The sequence below is a fragment of the Gobius niger genome (genome assembly GCF_951799975.1).
Source record: "Gobius niger genome assembly, chromosome: 1".
NCBI classification, from domain to species: domain Eukaryota; kingdom Metazoa; phylum Chordata; class Actinopteri; order Gobiiformes; family Gobiidae; genus Gobius; species Gobius niger.
This window is the reverse complement of record NC_136852.1, coordinates 46,520,408-46,543,502: the sequence shown is the minus strand read 5'-3', so window position 1 is coordinate 46,543,502 and position 23,095 is coordinate 46,520,408. Positions and strand designations below refer to the sequence as shown.

General features: G+C 40.4%; 1 protein-coding gene across 1 annotated transcript; it reads left to right on the top strand.

The window, feature by feature from the left end:
• Positions 1–1,131: 1,131 nt before the first annotated feature.
• On the top strand, positions 1,132–21,401 carry arhgap25 (Rho GTPase activating protein 25). Its single transcript, XM_079561572.1, has 11 exons — positions 1,132–1,433; positions 6,652–6,854; positions 8,968–9,055; positions 11,549–11,662; positions 12,043–12,247; positions 15,501–15,633; positions 15,805–15,878; positions 17,219–17,340; positions 17,434–17,588; positions 19,071–19,591; positions 20,703–21,401. Exons 1-11 carry the CDS (start codon positions 1,370–1,372, stop codon positions 20,896–20,898), a joined length of 1,875 nt encoding a protein of 624 aa, XP_079417698.1. The 5' UTR covers positions 1,132–1,369; the 3' UTR covers positions 20,899–21,401.
• Positions 21,402–23,095: the final 1,694 nt, after the last annotated feature.

Below are 23,095 nucleotides of genomic sequence, written 5' to 3'. Positions count from 1 at the left end.
TCTATTAAGCGAGTCAATAGTCATTAGTCAAACAGTGCTCAACTTTACACTTCACACGGCAGCTACTGTCGTTATGTTGAAATCATTGCAGTGTAGTTTAAGATATATTTCTCCATATATTTCTAAACATCAAATGGGCTCAGTGCCATTGTCTAACCTTTGTGTGGGACAAATCGCTATTATTATTTTTACAGTACTCGAGGTACTTCCCGTTTGCGTCTGGTTCCTCATTATGTCCCGCATGACCAATTATTTGGCCCCAAGCTGCTGTTGCTGTCATTGTTCACGAATAGGCGGTGACCACAGGGCGACACTTCATGGGAGTCAATGTTGTGAGTTAATCCAACAAGCAGTCACTTTTTGCAGGCGGTTTCTTTACAATTTGCCTCAAAATTACTGCTACATTTGCCTTCACCATTTATAAGGCTGAGCGTGTTGTAAAATGGTACTGACCGCTAGAGGGAGCTGTGGCTCTGATACATTCCCCTTAAAAAAAATGAATAGAAACCTGATGTTTGTTTGTTTTTTTATTACGTGCCGTTTTTGTGCCACTTTAGGACCTCGTTAGGAATGTATGGGAGTTGTGCCCATCCCACACAGTGCATAGAAACTCAAGTGCTTAGATTCGCTTCTATAAAATTATACTATTTCTGTATCTCTATTAAACCGTGCTATGGTTTGTGTTGGATTTTGTCAAGGGGGGGGGGGGGGGGGGGGGGGGGGGGAGAAATCGTACTATTTAATGCTACAATGTGCTTATCTTCGCCATGGTTTGAAATAAACTATTTAAAAAAAGACCATGGGTTTGCCTGTCTGACTTCTTTCCTCTTTTTTTGCTTACTTCTCTATTTTTTTTTACCCCCCCTCCAAACATGTGTCGTTGCAAAAGAGTAACATGGCTTTGTGTAGTCGCTGCCACTTTGCGCACACTTTCGCGCAGGGGCCGACGCGAAGTTCAGTTTCCTGCGCCTGTGAACCCGCCGAATGAGCCAACCTGTGCAAGAGCAAGAGGTGACTTCCTTTAGAGAAGATTCTGCGGTTTTTTCAAGTACAAGTGAACGTGTGTGTGTGTGTGTGTGCCATTATAAACTCACAGACGCACACAGACCTGATTTCAAGAGATACTACTGGAGTTTCCAAGCGCGCGCGGACGCAAAGGCAACATGACAAGCGCGATCTGAGGGAAAGAATACGCTTAAAGAAGAAGAAGAAGAAGAGGGGGAGAATAAGAAACCGTCGCACACAGGAAGAGGGAAGTGTTATTTGCGTTGCGTGCGGGTCGCAGTGTGAACGTCCGTGCGGCGCGGCGCAGAGCGGAGGCCGTGAACTTTGCGCAGGGCTGACCCGGGCTATGAGTTAAGGGCACACGATGTCTCTCAAGCTACCTCGAAACTGGGACTTCAGCACTTTCAAGGAGACGTCCTCACGGATAGGTAAAAACCCTCCACACACCGCACCACCACCTGATAGGAAACTGATAACGTGGCCCTGTATGCCTTCCTTTAAAAAGCAGAGTAAATGTTGGCTAAAAATACTGCAGTCAGGCCTATGAATCTCGACTTGGGTATAGGCTACTATAGGTTTCAGTGGTTGGATGCTTTGTAGACACTAACCAAAGCCTAAAAGAATACATTTAGAGCGTGCCTCAGTGAAGTGAGTGTGTTGTGGTCATTCATTGGGTTAAATAAGTTCCTTTCATTCATTTGACCATTGCATGACAGTCAGGCCATTAGATCAACTGGAACTTTTTTATTGAAGAAGCTGTACTTATTAGAGTAGATCATTTACACACTTTACTTGAGTAATAAATAAAATCTTTACTCTGAGTTAAGTGCCTCAGTGAGTACAAAAGCGACCTTATATGTAGTTTGTTGTTTCTCAATTTTTGTCCATTTCTAGTTACTCTTGATTCCTCACATTTTCTCTAAGTCCTTTTTTTAAATCTTTTACGTGTTGTTTTTATTTGGACACTGCTTTTTACTTGTACTCGAGTAAAGTTATTTCACAGTAACGTTACTCGAGTAAATATTGTGGCTACTCTACCCACCACTGTCGACGATGTAGAATCACTGCTGCGGAGTTTGGTAGCAATGTGATCTCGCCTTTATATTTAAAAAAAAAAAAAAAAAAAGGTCCTGGGTGTGATTTCTAGGCTGTGGAGCCTCTGGTGGAGTTTCCTTGTTGTTCCCTGTGAGCTTCCTCCCTTCCCACCCACCATCACTCTATGATGACAAGCCATGATACAAAAAAAATTGTTGGTTCATTTTTCCCCCCGATGCCAGTACTTTAATAATACTTGGTTTTCGATACCGATATCTGAATAATACTTGTTTCGATACCTATACTAAAATATGGGAGAAATATTAGAAATAAAAATGAGTAATTATGCGGGCAATTAATTGTTTTTTTTAGCAAAAATAAGAAGAAAATGTGGCAAATTTAGGTTTAAGGCCGATCTCAATTTTTGGGAGATTTCTATTTGCCGATGCCAATGTGCTCGGCCGATGTTTTTGATTTTCAAATGTCTGGTCTATAATCCTGCAAAAACATAAATACTTGGCCACTCACCCAGCAGTGGCCGATTTTATTTAATTACTCTAAGTCATCCGATCATAGTTTCTGTCGCAGCCTTTATTAGCTGCCGCTAGTATTAGCATGCTGCAGTTAGCACTAGCATTCTGCCGCTAGTATTAGCATGCTGCAGTTAGCACTAGCATTCTGCTGATAGCATTAGCATTCTGCTGATAGCCACGGCATGTTGTGCACCGATCATAAATACAGTTGTTACAACTAACTCAGTGATTGAATTCTCCAGGATCTGTGCTTCAAACTGACATAGGCCTATACAGCATATCCATATTCCGGTCCATATTGACTGAGGTTTAGTGAAACTTGTGCTTAACAAACTTGTAGCTAACCAATAGAGTTCGGGAACGTGACGTCATATCGCTAAGCATTATGGGACTAGCAGCAATTGTAAATTGATGGAGATTTTAAAAGTTATAATACTGACGACTTTTTTCTCCACTTTCTATACTTTTTTTTTATTGCTAATGTTAGTCATTGAAATGTATGCTAACAGCTGCAAAGATGGCGGATCTCCACGGTATCTGTGGACTTTCCCGAACTCTATTTTCATTGCGAGGTTTCTCCGTTCCCCTGAGGGAAGTTGTGGGATGAAAAAATGCAAAAAAAACGTAAAGTCTATTGTTTTCTTTTTTTTGGCACTCGATCAGCCGATTGCCGATATTGTAAAATCCCATGATATCGGCCGGCCCATATATCGGTTGACCTCTAATTATAAGTGATCGATATGAACCACGTTAAGCCAAAATCAGGGCCAAGGGGTGGACTACCACTTTCTGAAACTTACTGTCATGTTGAACAATGAAAAGTAGTATTTTTAGACTATATTGCCCTCGTAAGACAGTATTTTTCATTCCGTTTTCCACTTAATTTAGCTTTTTTTAGCTGAAAATGTATTTGAAATAGTAATATAATGTTGCTGCAAATGGCTGAAACGCACAACTAAAACACTATAGTCTTAGATCTTGTCAAATGCAGTGAGTGTGGGAAAGTCTAGCTCCGATTTTCCATTGCGTCTTGTGCTTTGCGTAAAGCTGCTGCGGTTTAGATGCCACTCATTGATCCAGTTTGTGTCTTATCACACTTTTTAAACAGTTTAGATAATCTTTACGTCTTTCCTTCACACCCCTCTATGTGTGTGGTCTCCCCGTTCCCCGACAGCACTAACTAAGAGAGAGAAGTATAAAATTAGCCCTGCAGTGGACCTTTTCAAACGCTGAGGTGGAGGTCTTTCAAAGCGAAGATGCAGCAGCTTCCTGTTTACTGCGGCGTGGCCTGTTTTCTTCTGGTTGCTTCAGAAGTTACGGTGAATTTACGGAGAACAGAGTAGGCGGGCCATGTCAGAGCAGGGCCATCGCTCAGGCCACGGACGCCACTCTCTCCCGGGTCCTACTCTGCGATAGACTCAAGATTTCATAACAGCCCTGTGAGCCTCCTGTGCGTCATAAAACTTAAAAATGTGCAACTTGTGTAGAGTTTAACCCTGAAGAGTGAGTAACGTTTCCTCTTCATACTTTATATTTAAGCCTAAAAAAAATGAGACAAAAACAATGATGGAAATGTGACAAAAAAGTGACGAAAAATGAATGAAAAAGTGGCAAAAATGTCACAAAAATGCCACAATAAATTGACAAAAAATTGACGAAAAAAAGGACTAAAATGTGACAAAAAAAATCACAAAAATATGACAAAAATGTGATAAAGATTTGACAAAAAAATTACAAAAATGTGACAAAAAAAAGAAAAATTTAATTAAAAATTGTCGAAAAAGTTAAAAATTAATGGACAAAAAAATGACAAAAATGTGACATAAATGTGATAAAAAATTGACGAAAAAAATGACAAAAAAGTTACAAAAATGAGTTGAATACCCAACAAAAAAATGATGGGGAAAAAATCTGATGACGTGAGGAAAAACATCCTCTCGGTTCAGGCGGGAGTTTAAGCGCATGTAAGAGCGTTTTTGGAGAACTACGGGGTGATCCATAACAAATTCTCTCAAACTCTGCGTGCAAAAAAACCCAAAACAAAGACCAATAAGTTACTGTATAAAGTGTCTTGCCCAAGGACACGACGATAGTGTGCACCTTCAGGAAGCGGGATTCGAAAACCCTGACGACACGCTCTCTGGTATCTCTGGCTATACATGTTTTTTGCCATATCTCTCACCCATGTGTGAAATGTGTTTATCAGTCTGTGAGACCTGGCCTGGATCAGGACTGGTTAGCAACGTAATTGGCAATGACTGTGATGAAAATCTTTCCTTTGTTTACCATACTCGGTTCTCAGTGTTGTTGTTTTTTCACTCCAAGCACCAGGTCATTAGATATTTGACTAGAGCTGGAACAACGAATCCATTACTATTGAAACGACTATTTTACTAGAAATGATTCATTGTTTTCTGGTTTCCACAAACCGTACAAAAGCAAAAACAAAAAAAATCACATGAAAAGTCTGTATTTTTCATGAAAAAATGCTAAAATTAGGGTACAATTAGGCCTGTCACGATAACAAATCTAAAGTTCGATATACTGGGGCAGTAAAGTATCGCGATAAATGATATTATTGACCTTAAAGATACTGTCAACTTTCAGGCATAAAAATGACAGTAAGCCTTTGTTAGAAAATTGCATCATCATATCCTAAAAAAACACACAAGCTGTAATAAACATGAAATATGATGTAACTCAATTTGTTTCAGTTATAAATCTAAGTTTTACAAATAAAACATAGGGGGGAAATGCTAATAAATGTACAGACGATAAATATCGAGCCCAAAAATATATCATTTATCTGTTATTTATTGAACGATGAGTCGATATAGTAATTATCGTGACACCCCTAGGTCCAATAGCACATTGTAAATGTCATAAATGTTATTGTCTGTGTCTCAGGACAGGTATCCAATCAGATGGCTAGAACAAGTTTGGAAACATAAAAAGGACTATCTCCGATTCTTCAACCATGTCCCCAGTCAGTGCCAGTGCAGCCTCTTAAAGCTCCTAAAGCTCAGCGGCTGAACTCTGGAGGTTCTTAGCTTTCAAATAAGGAATGCCCTGCTCACAGAAACCTGTGTTTGTGTTCATGTGCAGCTTTGAGCAAACCAAGTCCAGTTGACAGTGACTGTTTTTAAGCAGTAAGAGCCTCCGATAAACATTCACTACAAGTTTAATCCATCAACACGCTCCTCAAGCAGCGCCACTTTAGCTTCATGTGGGAAAAAGGTTGAAAACATCCAATTTTCATGCTCAAATCGGTATTAAACCGGGTCTTAAACGGTCTAAAAGAAACCTATATTGGTCTAAATTATGTCTAACCTGGGTGTAAACCATGTTCAAACCAGATTGACACCTACTTAAAGGGGCTAGATGCAAGTTAGTCATTTTATGCTCACTACTGGCACCTCAGGTCTTAAGTGTAACTGCAGCTTCTATATTAAGCTTGTGCATGACGGCACTTAGGACCCGAAGTAACACCTTTTTGAGTGACAGTGCAGGATTTTAGAGGCAGTAGTGATGAACAAGTCTGAGTTCATTCTACACCTAACATTGTTGGAACATGTAGGGGGAAGAAAATACTTAGTTTTAACATTTTTAAACTCTGTATAGTCCCTTTAAGTATAAATAAAATAATCTCTTTAGTAAAACTTGTGTCTGATTGTTCATCTGAATAAGTTCTCAGGTAGTGTTATTTTACTGCCATGTATTTTCAAAAACACCATTTAGTACATAATTATTAACAAAATAGACAGATTTATTCATTTGCAAATTTTTTTTTTTGTTCTGTTCAATTCTATTCTAGACTTAAGTTACATGAACTTGTTTTGCATTTACTTCAGACTTATGGAAATATTGTGGCCAGCTTTAAGACCTTACATGACACTTTAAAATGTCGTGTTTCCACTCACACTACACTGCATGTTCACTATCACACCATCGGCTTGCACTTTATCTATTAATGACCGAAACAGGAAGCACTCTGCAGCATTGCCGTCGCGTGGCTCGTTTCGTCTGGTGCACCTCGCTCTCATTTTGCCTTTTGATGCCTTGTTTCGTGTTTTCGTAGGCCGCTCCTGGAGTGTGGTCCCGGGGGACAGTGCGCCTGGCGGGGGGTCACCTCAGTCCCCCAGATCCATGGAGAGGCCGCTCAGGGCGGGATGGCTCAAGAAGCAGCAGCGCTCCCTGGTCAAGAACTGGCAGCAGAGATACTTTGTGCTGAGGGGGGGCACCTTGACGTACTATAAAGATGACAAGGAGACCACGGTGCAGGTAAAGGCACTTCCAAGTCTGCTATGCTTTTGAGTCTTAGTGCATAAACTGTAAACACAAGTCATAAAAGTCATTAAATTAAAAGTGCCAAAATCTTAACTGTCATAAGAAACTGGCATTAATTCTAAATCTAATGAAAAATTCTGACATCGCTCTAAAGTTAATGCATTACTCAGACATACACACACAGTAGTATAGTGTATAGTGAAAAAGGTGACAGGGACGTGTCAGACCACAGAACATGTAGACTCTATGTTTCACGAACTCAAAAGATCCACTTTTCTGCAGTGCATGTGATTGACAAATAACACTAAATTTAGTAGACTTTCATTTTGTTTTAGAACTGTAGTTTCATCAGTGGACAGAGACAGAAATTACAAATCAGGTTCTGTACATCAGAAGATACTGTCTTTGAAAAAAATCATAAAAAGATTAAAAAAAATCATTAAAGGATAAAAATATTGTTACATATTCGATTTTTAAACATCGATTTTAAACTTGTATTGACTATTTATAGGAATATAGCCTATACACTTGAATATGCCACCCTACCATGCAAAATAAAATGGTATCAGGTTTATTCCGGCCACAGTAAGCTACTAAAAGTTTGGTATATTTTGGTTCAGTTTTCGTAAACATGATCAGCAGAAACCAGGTCAGAACCGCTCATATCTGTGAGCGTCCAATGTTCGGTCCACCTGGAGGGGTCAGCCCTCTCCTCGCTGACCACGAGCGCAGAGCGTGCACGGAGCCAATGTAGCCTCACAGTAACTGATAGCTGTTAGCTTTATAGGTTAGCTTGTAGATGCGCTCACACTTCACGCGACTGTTGTTGGAGCTTGGAGACGACACTTTCATAATCTGTGAACAACTCAAAATGCCCCAAAACTGACACTTTCCATGATCGGTCACAAATATGAAAACTACAGTGGTCGCAAAACTTCGACTAGTTTGGTGCTCAGTCAGTGGCTGCTGTTCCTCTGTCCAGTTGAAGTGAGCGAGTGCGGGACACACAGCCTGGAGCTGGAGGCTCATGCGGCTGCAGCCACGGGGAAAGGACAGCTTTGGCGTAACCGCCGGTTTACAAGCCTCAGCCAGCGCATAGTCTGTTTACACGCCACATGCCTCGTAGTGTAATAACATGGTAATTATATGGAAACAGAACACAGTATATCAGGGTAATATGACTAATTGTTACATAACACGGTATCAAAACTTTTAATTGCCAGGGAACTTGGTGAATCATTTCTTAAAACTGAAGCCGGGCTGCAGAATGCATTATCCCCAGTCATCCTCATTTATTAGGCTATTTACGTCCTATTACCGTGTTTTGACTGAACATTTCTTCGGTTTTGTTACAGGACAATTAGACAATAAAACTAATCTATACATTACATATATTTATACCATTTGTGAAAATACTCAAAATCAAAACATGCCATCTCAACTTAACAATGAAAAAGGGAGCGGGTAAATTAAAACGTCAGGCATTCTTAACATCCCAATTCTTATCAGGGATGACTTTGTCACCTCTTTACCAGCTAAGTTTACAATATACTGAATGAGGGCAAAACAAATTTAGTTCCATTACTACAATGAAATCAGGTGTAGGGCCTTTAAAGTCCAGTGTCCAGTGAGGATGTTAGTGCAGGGTGAATGAGCTTGCACCGGTGTCATTATAGGGACAACAGGTCAACATTACTTCTTCTCCTTTTTTTGGTATAATCTGGCATATTTACACTTTTGTTGTCACATCTACTGAATACATAATAATAGAAGAAAAACCTCAAACATGAATGAAAGCACCATTAAAAGCTGCCGTAGTGACCTGTTGAAATTAACGGTTGCATGAGAGTGTTTTTAAGGTTTTCATGTTGAATCTGATGATCCTGCGTGATATCATCAAAACCACTACGACGTGCCTTGTCTCTCGAACTTCCTGTGCACGAGTCTGCTGCATGCACTGGTGTCAAAATGCTCCTCGAAGTTCACACACAAACTGTATGAAACTACAAGGAACTGAATGATGTGACAGACTTTCTTTAATCTCTGACATACTTGACTTTGCCGTAATGTAGCTCCGCACAGTGACTCTTGCCTTGTGTCGGTCCAGGGCGTGATCCAGCTGCGCTCAAGTAAAGTCAACGAGCTGCCTCCGAACGCGGACGATGCCGGGAAATATCTGTTCGAGATCGTGCCACGTAAGAATTATTTTTGACTTGCAAAGCCTTCTTTCATGATCTGTTAAGAGTGTTTTAATGTTGTTTCTTCCTCAAAAAACGTACTTGGAGAAGTAGCGTTTTACTTACAATCCTGTTCACTTTGGTCTCTTCTTCTTCTTCTTCTTCTGAAGCGCTTCGATCTGTATTTCCAGGTCAACACAGATCTAAAACACCACCAGGTCAACACAGATCGATAACACCACCAGGTCAATACAGATCTAAAACACCACCATTCGTTCTTACCCGTTCTGCACTCAAGCTATGACACCATTGTTATGTTGGCATGCTATTAGCTATAAGTGGTGGCTTGTACCTTGTTTATTTCATAGGTGTTTTTCCTGTTGCCAGCAGGTGGTGCTAAAAGCAACAAATGAGTTCCCTAAAAGAGCAGTCGTTACTTATCAAGTCAATTTTTCATGCGCACACTTTCACAGTGTTGGGGGAGTTACTGTAATTGTGATATTATATTAGTGCAAGGAGTTACAGCTTTAAAAATGTTGTATTACATATTACTGTTTCAAAAATGTATCTGAGTTTCACTACTTATTTTTGAATTATTTTTGGCAAAATATAAACAGAAAATCGTTATGATGCCACTGAGACAGAGCAAAAGTGCAGTCAAACATTTCCCTTTCTTTGCTCTCCCGGTTCTCTCTTTTGTTTTGGCGACATTAGCTGCATGTTCTGCAGATCTTGTTCACCGGTGTCCAGCTTGGTTTGATATGCTGTATTTTGTTTGGGGGGAGTTTGGTATTTTTGTTTGTATCAATGCAAACGATTGGAAGGCACACTGCGTAACATTTTGGATTATTCTCTTTGTGCCAGCAACACAAAATGACCTATTTAAATCTCATACTTGACTGTGTTTAGTCAATTCTCCATGGAAACGTACCCACTCCCAGTCAGGTCTTGATGAGCCACTCATAGCAAACACATGTTTATTTGTTCATATTTTAAAGTTGTATTTAAACAGTAAAAATATGTGTAATATAAATAAATGCTTAATTCGATTCTATTTATTGGGTAAAATGATGCACATAGTGGCTTTAAATTGCAATGACTAATATATTACTGTATTTTGTTTAAAGCTGGGGTACCTGATTTTTCCTGCACAAGCTATCACATTTTTAAATTTGGCCCAAACTTGTTTCTAGCTCTCACAATCCCTTCTGCATATCCAAATTCCATCCATCCATCCATCCACCCATTTTCTTCCGCTTTATCCGGGGCCGGGTCGCGGGGGCAGCAGTCTCAGCAGAGATGCCCAAACTTCAAGGTCCACACACACCTCCTCCAGCTGTTCTGGGGGGACGCCTCGGGGTCAGCTCGGAGACATAGTCCCACCAGCGTGTCCTGGGTCTCCCATGAGGCCTTGTCCCACTAGGACATGCCTGGAACACCTCCCGCGGGAGGCGACCAGGAGGCATCCGGAACAGATGCCCGAGCCACCTCAGCTGGCTCCTTTCGACGTGAAGGAGCAGCGACTCTGCTCCGAGCTCCTCCCGGGTAACTGAGCTCCTCACCCGATCTCGAAGGGTGCGCCCAGCCACCCTGCGAAGGAAACTCATTTCGGCCGCTTGTATTCGCGATCTTGTCCTATCCAAATTGTTCAGACAAATTGTTTATATGCACAATTCAAGCCCATGTGCAGCTTTAATCGGAGGTAAAGTGAAGGACGGGGGAACCTCCCAAAAATAAATTGCATTTAGATTCTACTACTGTCTTCTGTCGCTCAATAAAAGGGCTGCTTTTTGCAATGTTTACAACATACTTTGTGGTGGAAGAAACACATTTTTTACAACAACAAAAAGTCAGGTACCTCAGCTTTAAAGAGCAACTAAAAAACAAATCCACTTTTTTTTAGCTGATAAACACTGTCAATGGGTGTGTCAGTGACATGCTGAAACTGATTCACAAATTGGTTCTTGTTTCATATTCTTTATTTTGGAGACAAACACTTGTGTGACATGTTTTGTGGGCTGTACTTCAAATGAATAAATGAACTATCTTGCTGGATGCATTTAGTAAAATGTATAATTATATACAACAGTGTCTCATCTCTGCAGGGGACAGTGCTCATTCTTCTTATCATTCTTAACCTTCTTTACAACAAATAGCCTAAAACGTTTTTTAAACAAAAAACGTAACATATATTTCTACTGGTATTTTATTCAGCTCGCTTGGGATGGTTGTATTGTTTAGCCTTTAGCTACGATGCTAACACTTTAACTACTACAGATTATGGATGTTCAAACAAATATGAGATTTAAAACAAGTTAGGTCCTCATCCAAATCCACTCTTTGTTTACTCGCTGGTCATTAGGAGCATGTTTTGTTTTGCTGACAACAGTATAATCCAAAATGTCATGCACTGTGCATTTAAACGTGAAGTAGTTTTGAAAGCCTGACCAAGCATAATGTGATGCATATGCTTTTCATATATTGCCCATCATTCTCTGCTCTGTTATTCAGGTTCCAAAGGAGACCGAGAGCGATGTTCACACGTGTTTATGGCCAGCTCCCAGAGCGACATGGGCGAGTGGGTCCGCACTCTGCGCAGGGTCATCGGAGCGCCCACTAGTGCAGGTAAAATGCTAATGTGGGACTGAGAGGATAGAGCTTATGCGTGCGATGTCATAACAAAGCAGAAGAAGAACCTTGAGTGGCCATTTCTGCGTTCATGTCAAGTAGAATACATACATACATGCGCTTGTTTTCCCCGAGATGTGACGCCACTTTCCCCAGTTGGTTTGTGTTCATGTGCTTTTTATGTTGGAAAGTGAGGATTTTGATGACAGCAAATAGAAACTGTCTTTTATCACTGATTTGGCGTTTTAACTCTGAGGTTTCATTTCTATTTAGATTCAAATAGAAATGGGATTTTACTGGCAGGCATTAATATTAGAAAAATATTCTAGACAGAGACTTGTTTTCACAGGTCATGATCCTGGTGTTATTCCCCACAGTGTTTGGTAAGAGCCTGGCGGACACCGTGGCCTCTGAGCAGCGCTTCGGTCCTCAGATGGTGCCGATCCTGGTGCAGAAGTGCGTGGAGTTCATTAAGGAGCAGGGCCTGAGCGAGGAGGGCATCTTCAGGCTCCCGGGGCAGGACAACGCTGTCAGGCAGTTCAGAGACGCTTTCGACGCCGGGGAGAGGCCCTCATTCCCCAGGTACAGTATGGTGCGGGTGTCCGCCTTATTTGTTCCCATTAAGGCGAGACATGGCTGTTGAAAACATTTATTTTTCACATGGTTGTTAATGTTGAGATTTTTAGCTAGTTTTCTCCCTTGACCTCTTAGTTTCAATGTCAGGATATAAAAAAGATTGAACTTTTCGCTTCTTATTTTATGATTTTTTATCCTTATATCCGTGCTTTAAATATCCAGGAAGTAACTCAAACTGCAAAAGCGGGCTTTTCCTCACGCATTCATTCACAAATATTGACATATTTTATATCCATGTGTCCTGTGAAGGGTGCCCGAGATGATGCTTTATAATCTAAATATGGTTTCCTTTCTGGGAGAAACCTGCCGCAAAATACAGAATGAACACAATGAACACAAGTTACAAAACCTTCTCTCAAAATGCCATTTTTGTTCCACTTTTGCAACAGCATCTCCTCTTAGAAGCTCCTACAGACTCCAAACTACAGACTCCAAACTACAGACTCAAAAAAATATTTTGAAGGTTTTCTTCTGAGGGTTTTTTAATATCTAATTCCTAGACTGATTTATTGAGCTTTGAAACCAATAAAACATGGCGAAAATTGAATGTTTACAGATTGTTTTGCTTATTCAAAACCTAAACAACATATCCAAAATCCCCTCTGGAAAATACTTTGTAAAATATATAAACAAAAATAAAAACATACATTTAAACCTGGGTCTAGGCATTAAGTAGATTTTATCGCTGAAAATATAGGCAATTTTGGCCTTTTCACCTGCAGTGTCTCTCCTTAATTACACATGAAGCCTATTTAGGTCATTTCACATTTTAGAACAAATGAATGATAATTAATGGTAAATGGCTTAAGATAATTGAGTCATCTTGAGCTTTCATTGTGGGAAGAGAAAGAGTTCAACAAGTGAAGGGAATTTGAGTTTTGAAATGATCAGAAAGGTGTCTGGACTTTAAAACCACAGAAGAACACCACCTCATGACATCAGCAGGTGAGGGTGTCGTTGAGAAGGAGACCGACTGAATTTCAAACAAATAACATTATAACAATTTTTCGATAAATGATTAAGCGCCGCGCCCTGGAAACATACAGATCTTGAGATAAGTATCAGTATCGGATATCTGTAGCCGATACCCGATATTGTATTATTTTCTGCATCGGCTCTGATATCCGGTACCTATATTGGATCGGTACTCATTCATAAGTAGCTAAATAGGGATTATTGTTCAGTCGATGAAGACGTTTTTACAGATTAGCCCAAATTGTCAGTTACTTCTTAATTTGATTTAACAAGGTGCAATGTTTGCCACCTTTATGCTCCATCTACAAAGTTTGTTCCTTTTATTAAACATAGACTTCTCTTCTTTCCCTTCTCACACTGTTTTTGTGTCCATTTAGTTAGTTTTGTTCAGTCGTAGCCAAGGCCATGGGAACCCAGGGTGCTGAGTGTGCTGCAGCACCGCCTGGTGGATAATTTGTGTATTGCAAGCAATATTATTCAATAGGAAATAAGCTCAGAAAAAGCGTTTTTGGGGGCAGTTTTATCCCTCAGCCCCCCCTAACCAACATAAGTTCCCACGGCGCTGGTTGTAGCCTAATTGTATGTCCGATTGGGACGTCTACATAACACACTGCACATACACAAATGGTCTGATTAGTTTGTGCCTTCAGATAAGACAGAAAGAGCCACCACATCCTGCTTTGGCATCAGACAGACCTCGGTTACTCAACACCAGAAAACTGCAGAGACTCCGAGAAAAGACTGTAGTTTGAGACATAAAACACATGCTTCTAAATTGATTTAGGCATATGTCAAATTGACAAAAGTGGATCTGAACATCTTCCAAACCGCAAAAGCGCTTTTGTTTGGGCAAGAACAAACCAGACATTGTTCAGAAATAACTGCCGCTCTGTTGTGCAACGCTGACAGATGTGGGAAAGACGACGTTATTACATAAGAAGGAAAGAACCAAACAAGGTCAGTCTTAAAGGAATGGGTCAAATTAGTTAACACAACGTATTGGCATGTTGTGTCTATAATTGAAGCTTGTAATAATAATAATAATGCAAGTGCTCCTCCAGATGATCAGAGTTCCATTATAGTTCATGCATTCATTCACTGTCTGCACTCGATGGTGGTAAGCGACCAAATCGAACTGGTGACTTTCCAATCTGCGGATGAATGCTTTAACCCGGAGGTGTTTTTGCATTTTGAAGTGTCTACTTAAGAAAGTTATGAAAGAGTTTGGACACAACTAACATTAGTGGCTTCCTCTTTTATAGGTACAGGGCTTTTAAATTAACTTCTTCACCCCCGCTTTAACAAATCTAAAAGCTTCTTGACTGGAGTTCTCATCTAAGATTTTTCCTCGCATTGTCACCGCGATGTCGTCACCTTTTTTTTCTATTTTTGTTGTGTTTGTTGACGCTCTTTTGATGCTTTTTTTGTGTGTGTTTATCGCACAAATTTACGTCTATTATTTTTTTAATGCTTTTTTCAGGAAACTTTTACATTTTTGGAAAGTCGAACTGGAGAAAATGTGCCGATTAAAGGGACTAGATGCAAGTTGGTCATTTTTATACTCAATACTGCCACCTCAGGTCTTACGCAGAACTACAGCTTCTATATTAAGCTCGTGAATGACCCGAATTAACAACTTTTTGAGCGACAGTGCAGGATTTTAGAGGCAGTTGTGGTGAATAGGTCTGAAAACGTGCCCCATGGACAGGTTAGTTACTTAATCAAGGACAAATTACTTATTTCAAGACAATTTAGTTTATTTCTAGATTGCTTTTGGAGTGTATTAAACCATGAGTTACAGAGGGCCACATTTGACTCCCTGACCGCACTTCGGGCCACCCATTAAGCCACTGTTGGACTCAACATAGGCCCATGGTGCCACATCTGGCCTTCCAGCATAGAACCTCTGGCCTTCAAGATCATTTTGAGAAACAACTTTACACAAATCAGAGATAAAATACATACAAAAAAAAATACTGTCAATTCCTTTAAAATTCCTTAGCGGAACACTCAATTAAGTCATATATGATGTCCAACACTGTCATTTGTTGAAAGTGGTGCTTTACTTCGGCGTACAATTGGGGAGCTCGGCCCTGGCTCTTTAAACAATGAGGGAAATCTGCCCTCCACGAAGCAAACTTGCCTTTACCCCCTGTTGGACTAAGACAAATGCCACTACCATCATAGAAATCTAAAAATCACAGTGAAACTCTTTTTTCTGCAGTGACACTGATGTCCACACGGTGGCGTCTCTGCTCAAGCTGTACCTCCGTGAGCTGCCGCAGCCTGTGGTTCCCTGGACGCAGTACCAGGACTTTCTGGACTGTACCACCCTCCTGGACTCCCCCGGCCAAACGGTTTGTAAATGTCAACTCTTTTTACTCTGCAGATGTGTGCTGGATTTTGTACAGAATCCTCTAGGTATTTTACATTCACTCCTCAGATTATTTTATGAGTTTTCTTTCATGACAAAGTAAATTTCCCTTGAGATCAATCTTGTTCCTCTAAGTCTGCGATGTGTCTTTTAGGGATGGGAGAAGTTGGAGAGACAAATTGCCCTCCTCCCCCGAGTGAATTACAACCTTCTGAGTTATGTCTGCCGGTGAGTACATGAGTCAGTTCACCCGATGGCAGGAAGCTTCATATTCATAAGAGTTTGCTGCAGCTGCTCTGAGGAAGTTTTTGGAAAAGGTTCATACTGTCATCTTAGTTTACACTGTTTAAGGATGATTCTTTTAGTCACTTGACCCTTCTGAGGGAGATTACATGAAGTAACAACTAAAGCAGGCCAACAAACCTCTTTAACAGCTCTGGGGTCGACTGAGTGGAGCCAGGCTGACCCCTCCAGCCACCACCAGTCTCTCTTACACTACATTCACACTTCATTTCGTTTTATATGGCATACACTACATAGCTGAAAATGAGCCATTTCAGTTCACATTCACCAAATCTGATGATTGTTCTAGATGAATCTTTGAATTTAGGCAAACAACTTTAATTTTCTTAAACACAGTAGTTTGTCTAGTTGAAAGAACGTTTTGGGGTCACTGAGAGAAGAGGTATCGCCATAACTTGACAATACGACACATATACAAGGCTATCTTATCTTATCTTATATCCCGATACAGAGTTCACGATACGATACATATCGCGATTTCAATTGTATCGCAATAGTGTCCATATTATAAGATATATTCTGAATTTTAGGAAAAAAGGATCTCAGCTTGCAATTGAAGCCTTGTATTGCAGTAGTTATAGTGCATGGTCTGAATAAAGACTGTGGTTACACAAACATATCTGCGTATTGTCACGTACTCTGTCACGATATATTGCTGATACGATATATTAATCACAGCCCCAGTTGAGCACCGCCGGCCTTAGTAGTTTGTTCTGGATTTGGGAACCTTTTAGTTCTGGCATTTGTCCAGTCTTGGCCTGTGTAATCTTGCACTAAGCCTGGATTTAACCTTAATCTAGGCTGATTATATGATTAGTCATATCCAAACTAGTTTCAATGCCTGGATTACTTTGGCAAGTCTGGTTTAACTCTGGATAGGTGTTTTAATCCCGCTGAAATTCAGGTCAAGGGCAAAAATTCAACAAGTTCAAACATTTTCAAGGAATTCATGAAAGGTAAATTATGTAAAAGATCTTTACACTCTCCACTGACAAGGGCCTATTCTAAATTTGATTCTATGTGTTTTAGATATATTACTGTAAGTTTTAAGATAATTAATTGCATATTTTACATACTATAACATTAACATGTGAGAGAAGACTGAAATATTAACCAATACACTAGATAATGTGTTGGTTGGACATTATATTACTGGAAATCAACAGCTTTAGAGATGAATTAAAATTGCGATTTCAGTTTGATGGTTATTGTTGCAGCCCTGTACTTTACCCAGTGTGCTTTCCTGCGCGTTTGTGCATGTGTAGGTTTCTGTTCGAGGTGCAGCTGCACTCTAAAGTGAACAAGATGAATGTCGAGAACCTGGCCACCGTGATGGGCATTAACCTGCTGAAGCCTCAGATCGAAGACCCCATCACTGTCATGAAAGGTGAGCGTCTGGGGAAACGAAGATGCAATGGATTTTACATTACCTTCAGACCCTGCCTTATCTTATCTTACCCGCCTCGGCTTTTCTTCGCAGCAACTCCTCAGATCCAGAAGTTGATGACGGTGATGATTCGACAACACGTGGCGCTGTTTCCTCCCTCCAAAGACGAGCTCCCGTCCCCGCCGCCAAACAAGTCCGACAGCCAGAAGAACGCTCCGAGGAACTTTGTGGGCTGGGAGTCCACCGAGGTACAAATCGTATGTTATGTGCTTCGTTCCAAAACAAAGCATGAACAAAAACACCTCCGAGAGTCCTAGAGCGCTTACCCACACAATTATGATGACAAAACCAAAGGCAGGTGGTAGAGCTGATGAATATTGTGATATTTTTGCAATATTTTACCAAAACCTTCAAGACAGAATGTCATTTCAATAGGCAAGCAGCTCGTCTACACATAGCGAGGTTTCAAGTGATTTTTTTCTATTGATCACCAATACTATTTAGCGCAGGATGAGTGAGTAAAGCACCACAATAAGCAAAAGAGGTGGAGCGGCTGTTTTATAAGTGAGAGAAAGAAACATATAAGTTCCAACACTGGCGTTTGGAGTTCTTTCTTGTCTCTTTACAGCCGCTCTCTTGTCTCTGTCTTCAAAGCTCACTATGATCACAGTCAGAACAAACAGTGTGTATTATTAGCAGAAGTGAGCTGTGCCTATTGGACAGGTTTGCAGACCAGGGTGCACTTATCTCACAATAACCAGTGTTAATATGGCGTTTGGGACGTGTGGTTCAGGACTGTCCCGAAAACCTGTTGTGTTTATGGATAAGGCACTTCACTGACTGAGTGACTGACAGGGGTTGGAGGGGTTTACAGTGCAGACTGGCAGCCACACGTCCATCAATTTGCCCCGGTGCAGCTTTGGCCACAGAGTAGCTTTATTACAGATCCCCATTAGTTATTACTCAAGAAATAAACATAAAACAAACATACAATAATACACAAACATGTACAATGACACACACAATGTGTAAACAAAAGTTGGTTAAGCTAACATCAGTTACAAGTAGGATTTATAGATCTATAGATTTATATAATAGAGATTTAAAATTGTAGTTTCTTAAATACACATATACAATATAAACAAAAATAAGCATAACTTTGTCAAGTACTATAAACTTTTTTTTTTTTTTAACAATGTCCTTCATAAGTATCGGCTGTTTTAACTTCTTTGCCTCCTCCTTGTTGATCTGTATAAAAATGGAGGCAGCTTACCAGCAAGAAGCACTGAGAGTGAGTCAGGCACAAAATTGTGCCTTGAGACGTTGAGCACATGGAAAGTTGCTGTATAAAACTAATGCGTTAGACTTATGCTGAATGTTTACATCAGAGCTGTCCAATTGTTTTTTTTATCAAGGACCGCATAATCAAAAACATATGAAATGCAAAGCCGTGACTTGATTTGGCTCAACGTGAGGTCATCAAGTTTCAGAAGTCGATAAATCCTTCAAAATTATTCCCTCTGCCAACTCACATTTATCCATGATGAGTTTTTAAATGTCCTGTAAACAACTCAGGTCAACAAAAACTGGTTTGAGGACTGACTTTGGCTTCTGGGCCGGAGCTTGGATGTCCCCCGTTTAGAAAAAACATAATCTAGTAGTAGTAGTCGTAGTAGTAATAGTTTAAAACATATTTAAATAGTCTTTAACCATTCCTTTTCTGTGCCCAGCTTTGTGACACCTCTCTTTCGGAGTCCCCGGAGGAAGAGGAGGATATGGACAGTCCTGGGCCACTTCGATCCAACACGAAACAAGAGCCAGCGTCACCCCAACACAAGGAGTGCGTCGAAACCCCTCGCAAACGCACGCAAACCCTGCCCACCTTTAACTGCCCTCTGACCGGGATTGCAGCCAAAGCCGATGCCCTGAACCGCTGGAGCCGCATACAGGAGAGCATCGAGGATAAAAGCGGGACATTTTCAGAAGATATATTTAAAATTTTAGATCTTAAAAGCTCCGGGTCCTTCTTTGGGTCGTCCACCCTGAGCAGTAAAGAGGAGGAAATGAAGTCTAAGAACAGAGGAGGCAGTGACCATAATGTGACTGCAGAGGATGGAAAAGCAAAGGCTCAGATAGACCAAAAGACTGTGCAAAGTCACACGCAGCAAAATAGTTTGGAGAAACCGTGTGCTACTCTTCAGGACAACAGCAAATGTGAAGCTCAGAGAAAGGGGCCACAGACGATTGACAGGTGAGTTCAGACTCTCACATAATAATCTGTTAATATGGCACAACCTTACTCCTGACCTGCTTTTTCAAGAATAACATTGTCAGTTTTATTGTGTATCTTATTGTGCAACAATTTGACACTAGATTCTAGGGCTGCTCAATACTGAAGTAACTTGCGATACGAGTTTGGCTGCAGAGTTTGCAAAAACATTGTCGATCTCAGTCCAATGAAGACTTTAGTGACGCGATACATATACAGATATACAGATATTGCATCACCTAATATCACGATACGATATGTTTTGTGATAGATTGTGCAGCCCTACTAGATTCATCTGGTCTTTAACAACAAGACAAATTCCAGGCAGCTTCACATTGAGCACATTTGAGCACATTTTAGTTATTGGACCTATGCACGTTTGCATATTATGTTAACACGGCTCTCTTAAGCTTAAAGAGCATATGACAGATTAGGCTGGTTGTTCCACCTCGTAGTTATCACGGAAAACCTGGTCTAGTTTTCCCATGTTTATAATTTCACTTCCTTATTGGAACATAGTACATTAGAGCCAAAGGTCCCGGTTCTTTCCATGGAAAATGTCACTAATGTCAACCCTTCCTGTGTCAGCAAAGTTTCCAACGAAATTTTAAATTCAAATTCTAATATAAGCATAATTTATACAAATAATTTGATGCCCCTAGAGCTGTCAAGCCATTGTATTACTGTCTTCATGATATCAACTGACCTGCACTCAGCCTTTGACTCGATCAATCACATTATGCTGATCACCAGGCCATGAGATCTGTTTGGGATGACGGGTCCAGTCCTGGAGTGGTTCTGTTCATTTCTGTCTGGCAGAAGTTTCTGTGTGTCTGTCAGCCAATCACAAAATGAATGTCTATAAACTAAAGCCATCTGACCTACCTTGGTGTGTTCCACAGGGCTTCGTACTGGGGCCACGTTTGTTTTACTTTGATAATTTTGATCATTTAAATAACAGTTTTTACTTATAGAGTCGGACTCCCTTTGTTTCTATCGCAAAGTGACACTTGCATCTGACCATTATACAGACTTTAATAGTGCTTATATATGGCAGATCCAAGTCTTCACTGACCTCTGAATGTTGTCCCAGTCTGCAGAAGGAGAACAAGGAGCTCAAGGCGACGGTGGCTGAGCTGAGGTCTGAGCTGGAGGCAGAGCGCCGCCGTGTGTCCGATCTGGAGATCTGTCTGAAAAATGCAGAGAGCAGCCGAGACGAGGCCCAGAGGAGGAACAAGGAGCTGCAAAAGGACATTCAAAAGTTTTGTCCCATCAGACCACCCCCATAATTTAAGGCTTGAAAGAGCTATGACCCAAACAATTTAATGGTTGCAATGAGGAAATTGCAATTATTTAGGCAGTGGAATATGCTTTGTAAACAACCAAATATTGCGTCTCCGTGGCCATATTTAAAGCCTGCTTACCCGACTGTATAGTTTGGAGCTCTACAAACATGTCCTGAAATGCATGTCATTCTTGGACACTTAGATTATATTTAAGTTTTTTCTCAAGTGGATGAATTTAAACTTTATCGTTTATATATATAGTAACTAGGTCAATTAGTTTCAAGTGTAGTTTGTCTACACACAAAGTCAATATATCAAGAGTAGGCGTATTTGCTTCTTCTGTTGTGATGTCATCAAAAACCCTGCATTGCACTACGAGAAAAACTGTTTGAAGTTGTGGACTTTGTTAGGAAAATATCCAAATGAATGTATGGATTTGAAGTCTTCTGTGAGCGTAAAGACCTTTCTGTGAACTGAATGAACGATTGTGGACAGTGGCGAAATATTATGTGATGCTTTTGTTGATGTGATTTTAGTGCTAAATAAATTATATATTTAATAAGTATGTTTTATTGTTAATTTATGATTACGTGACACATTGTATCTTCAGTGACAGCAGTCGTCTTAAACAGGGGTGGGCAATTAATGTTCATAAGGGGCCACATGAGAAGCCTGAATTGAGTCAAAATGCTGCACCAATAACTCAAACTTATTCTGCTCAACTGTGTGTATTTTGAATAGCTGATACCTACCGATATTTAGTAGGACAACTATTTTCTGTAAATATTTGGCCATGTCAAGCCAAGGACGCGCATGTGTGTGCATCATTATTTAGATTATTCAACTTTTTATCCTTGTTAACTTCAACCATCGCACTGAAAGCACCTCTGTGCTTCCTTCAACTGAGATTGTTGGAAATGAAGGGATGCACTATAGCAGGGTCTCCAAGTACATTTCCCTGGGTCCAAAATATATCGGGAGTGTATCACCAAGGTCCATAAACAAAAGCTCCAAAATGAAATAAAAAAATCATTGAGAAACTTTTTTTCAATAAATGAATAATAATGAGCCTGGCAGGACTGTAGCCTCATAAAACAAGCCTGTGTCACGAGTCTCAGCTACATTATTGTCAATATTCATTCACTCCACACAATAGTGTAAGCTACTAGTAGTAAGCTACTATTGTAGCCACAGCTGCCCAGGGGCAGACTGTCTATTTCCCACTTGACTATAATGTGTTGTTTATATCCTGATCTCTCATTATGTCAGTGCCCTCTGCTGGGCACCTGTGGAATTCTTTCCTTTTTATTTTTATTAAAGCTGCCCCCTAGAGGTTGGAGTGAGCATTCTGGTAATTTATTTAAAAAAATCATAGCTCCGCACCGGAATGGGAATGAGACTTTTTGGACATACTTATACTTACCGCGGGCCATATTTTGGCCAGGTCTGGTCTATAGTCGGGAGCAGGTCAGAGATGTCCTCACTCAAAGCACTTTCTCTACAATCACTCTCCAAAAAGAATAAAACAAGGAAAAAGAAAACTATGCAGTTGAACACTTTTTAAGGTTACTGTCATATACCTGATTTGATTGCCTAACAGTAGCAGTTCATTCATTTAAAATTGTTGTGGTCCAAACCTGATCACTTACCTTTCCTTATGCATTTCTAACGTCCCAAATATTTTTCTATGTTTTTATAACTTTCAAGGAGCAATAGAGTTCATGTTCTAGAATTCTGTCTCAGTTGGAGAGCAGGTGCCTGTTTTTGAAAGAAATTTCCAAAAATAAAATTATTATCTGGTAGTGATCGGATTCACAAACCTAATTCTTACTAGCTGAGACCCGGCCTTCGGCCGGGCCTCGCTAGTCTCCACATTTGATATTCTGTGATTATTAGTGATTACAAAGAAATGTCCAACCCGTCACACAGTTCAGCTGTAGACCAGTGGTTCCCAACCCAGTCCAAAAACTATGGCCACTACAAATGTGTAAAATAATGAATGCTAAAAATAATTTCAAACAAACAGCAATTGGAGTGTTTGATGCAGCCGTACTCCTTTCTTATAAACTACAACGACAATATGTTCGCTAAACTCGGGGAATAGAATTGAAGAGACAGCGGAATAATTATGTCTAAATATTAGGGGTTCAGCTCTAACGGTTTGGGTCACGGTGCAGGACCCGTGGTTTGGTGCATCACG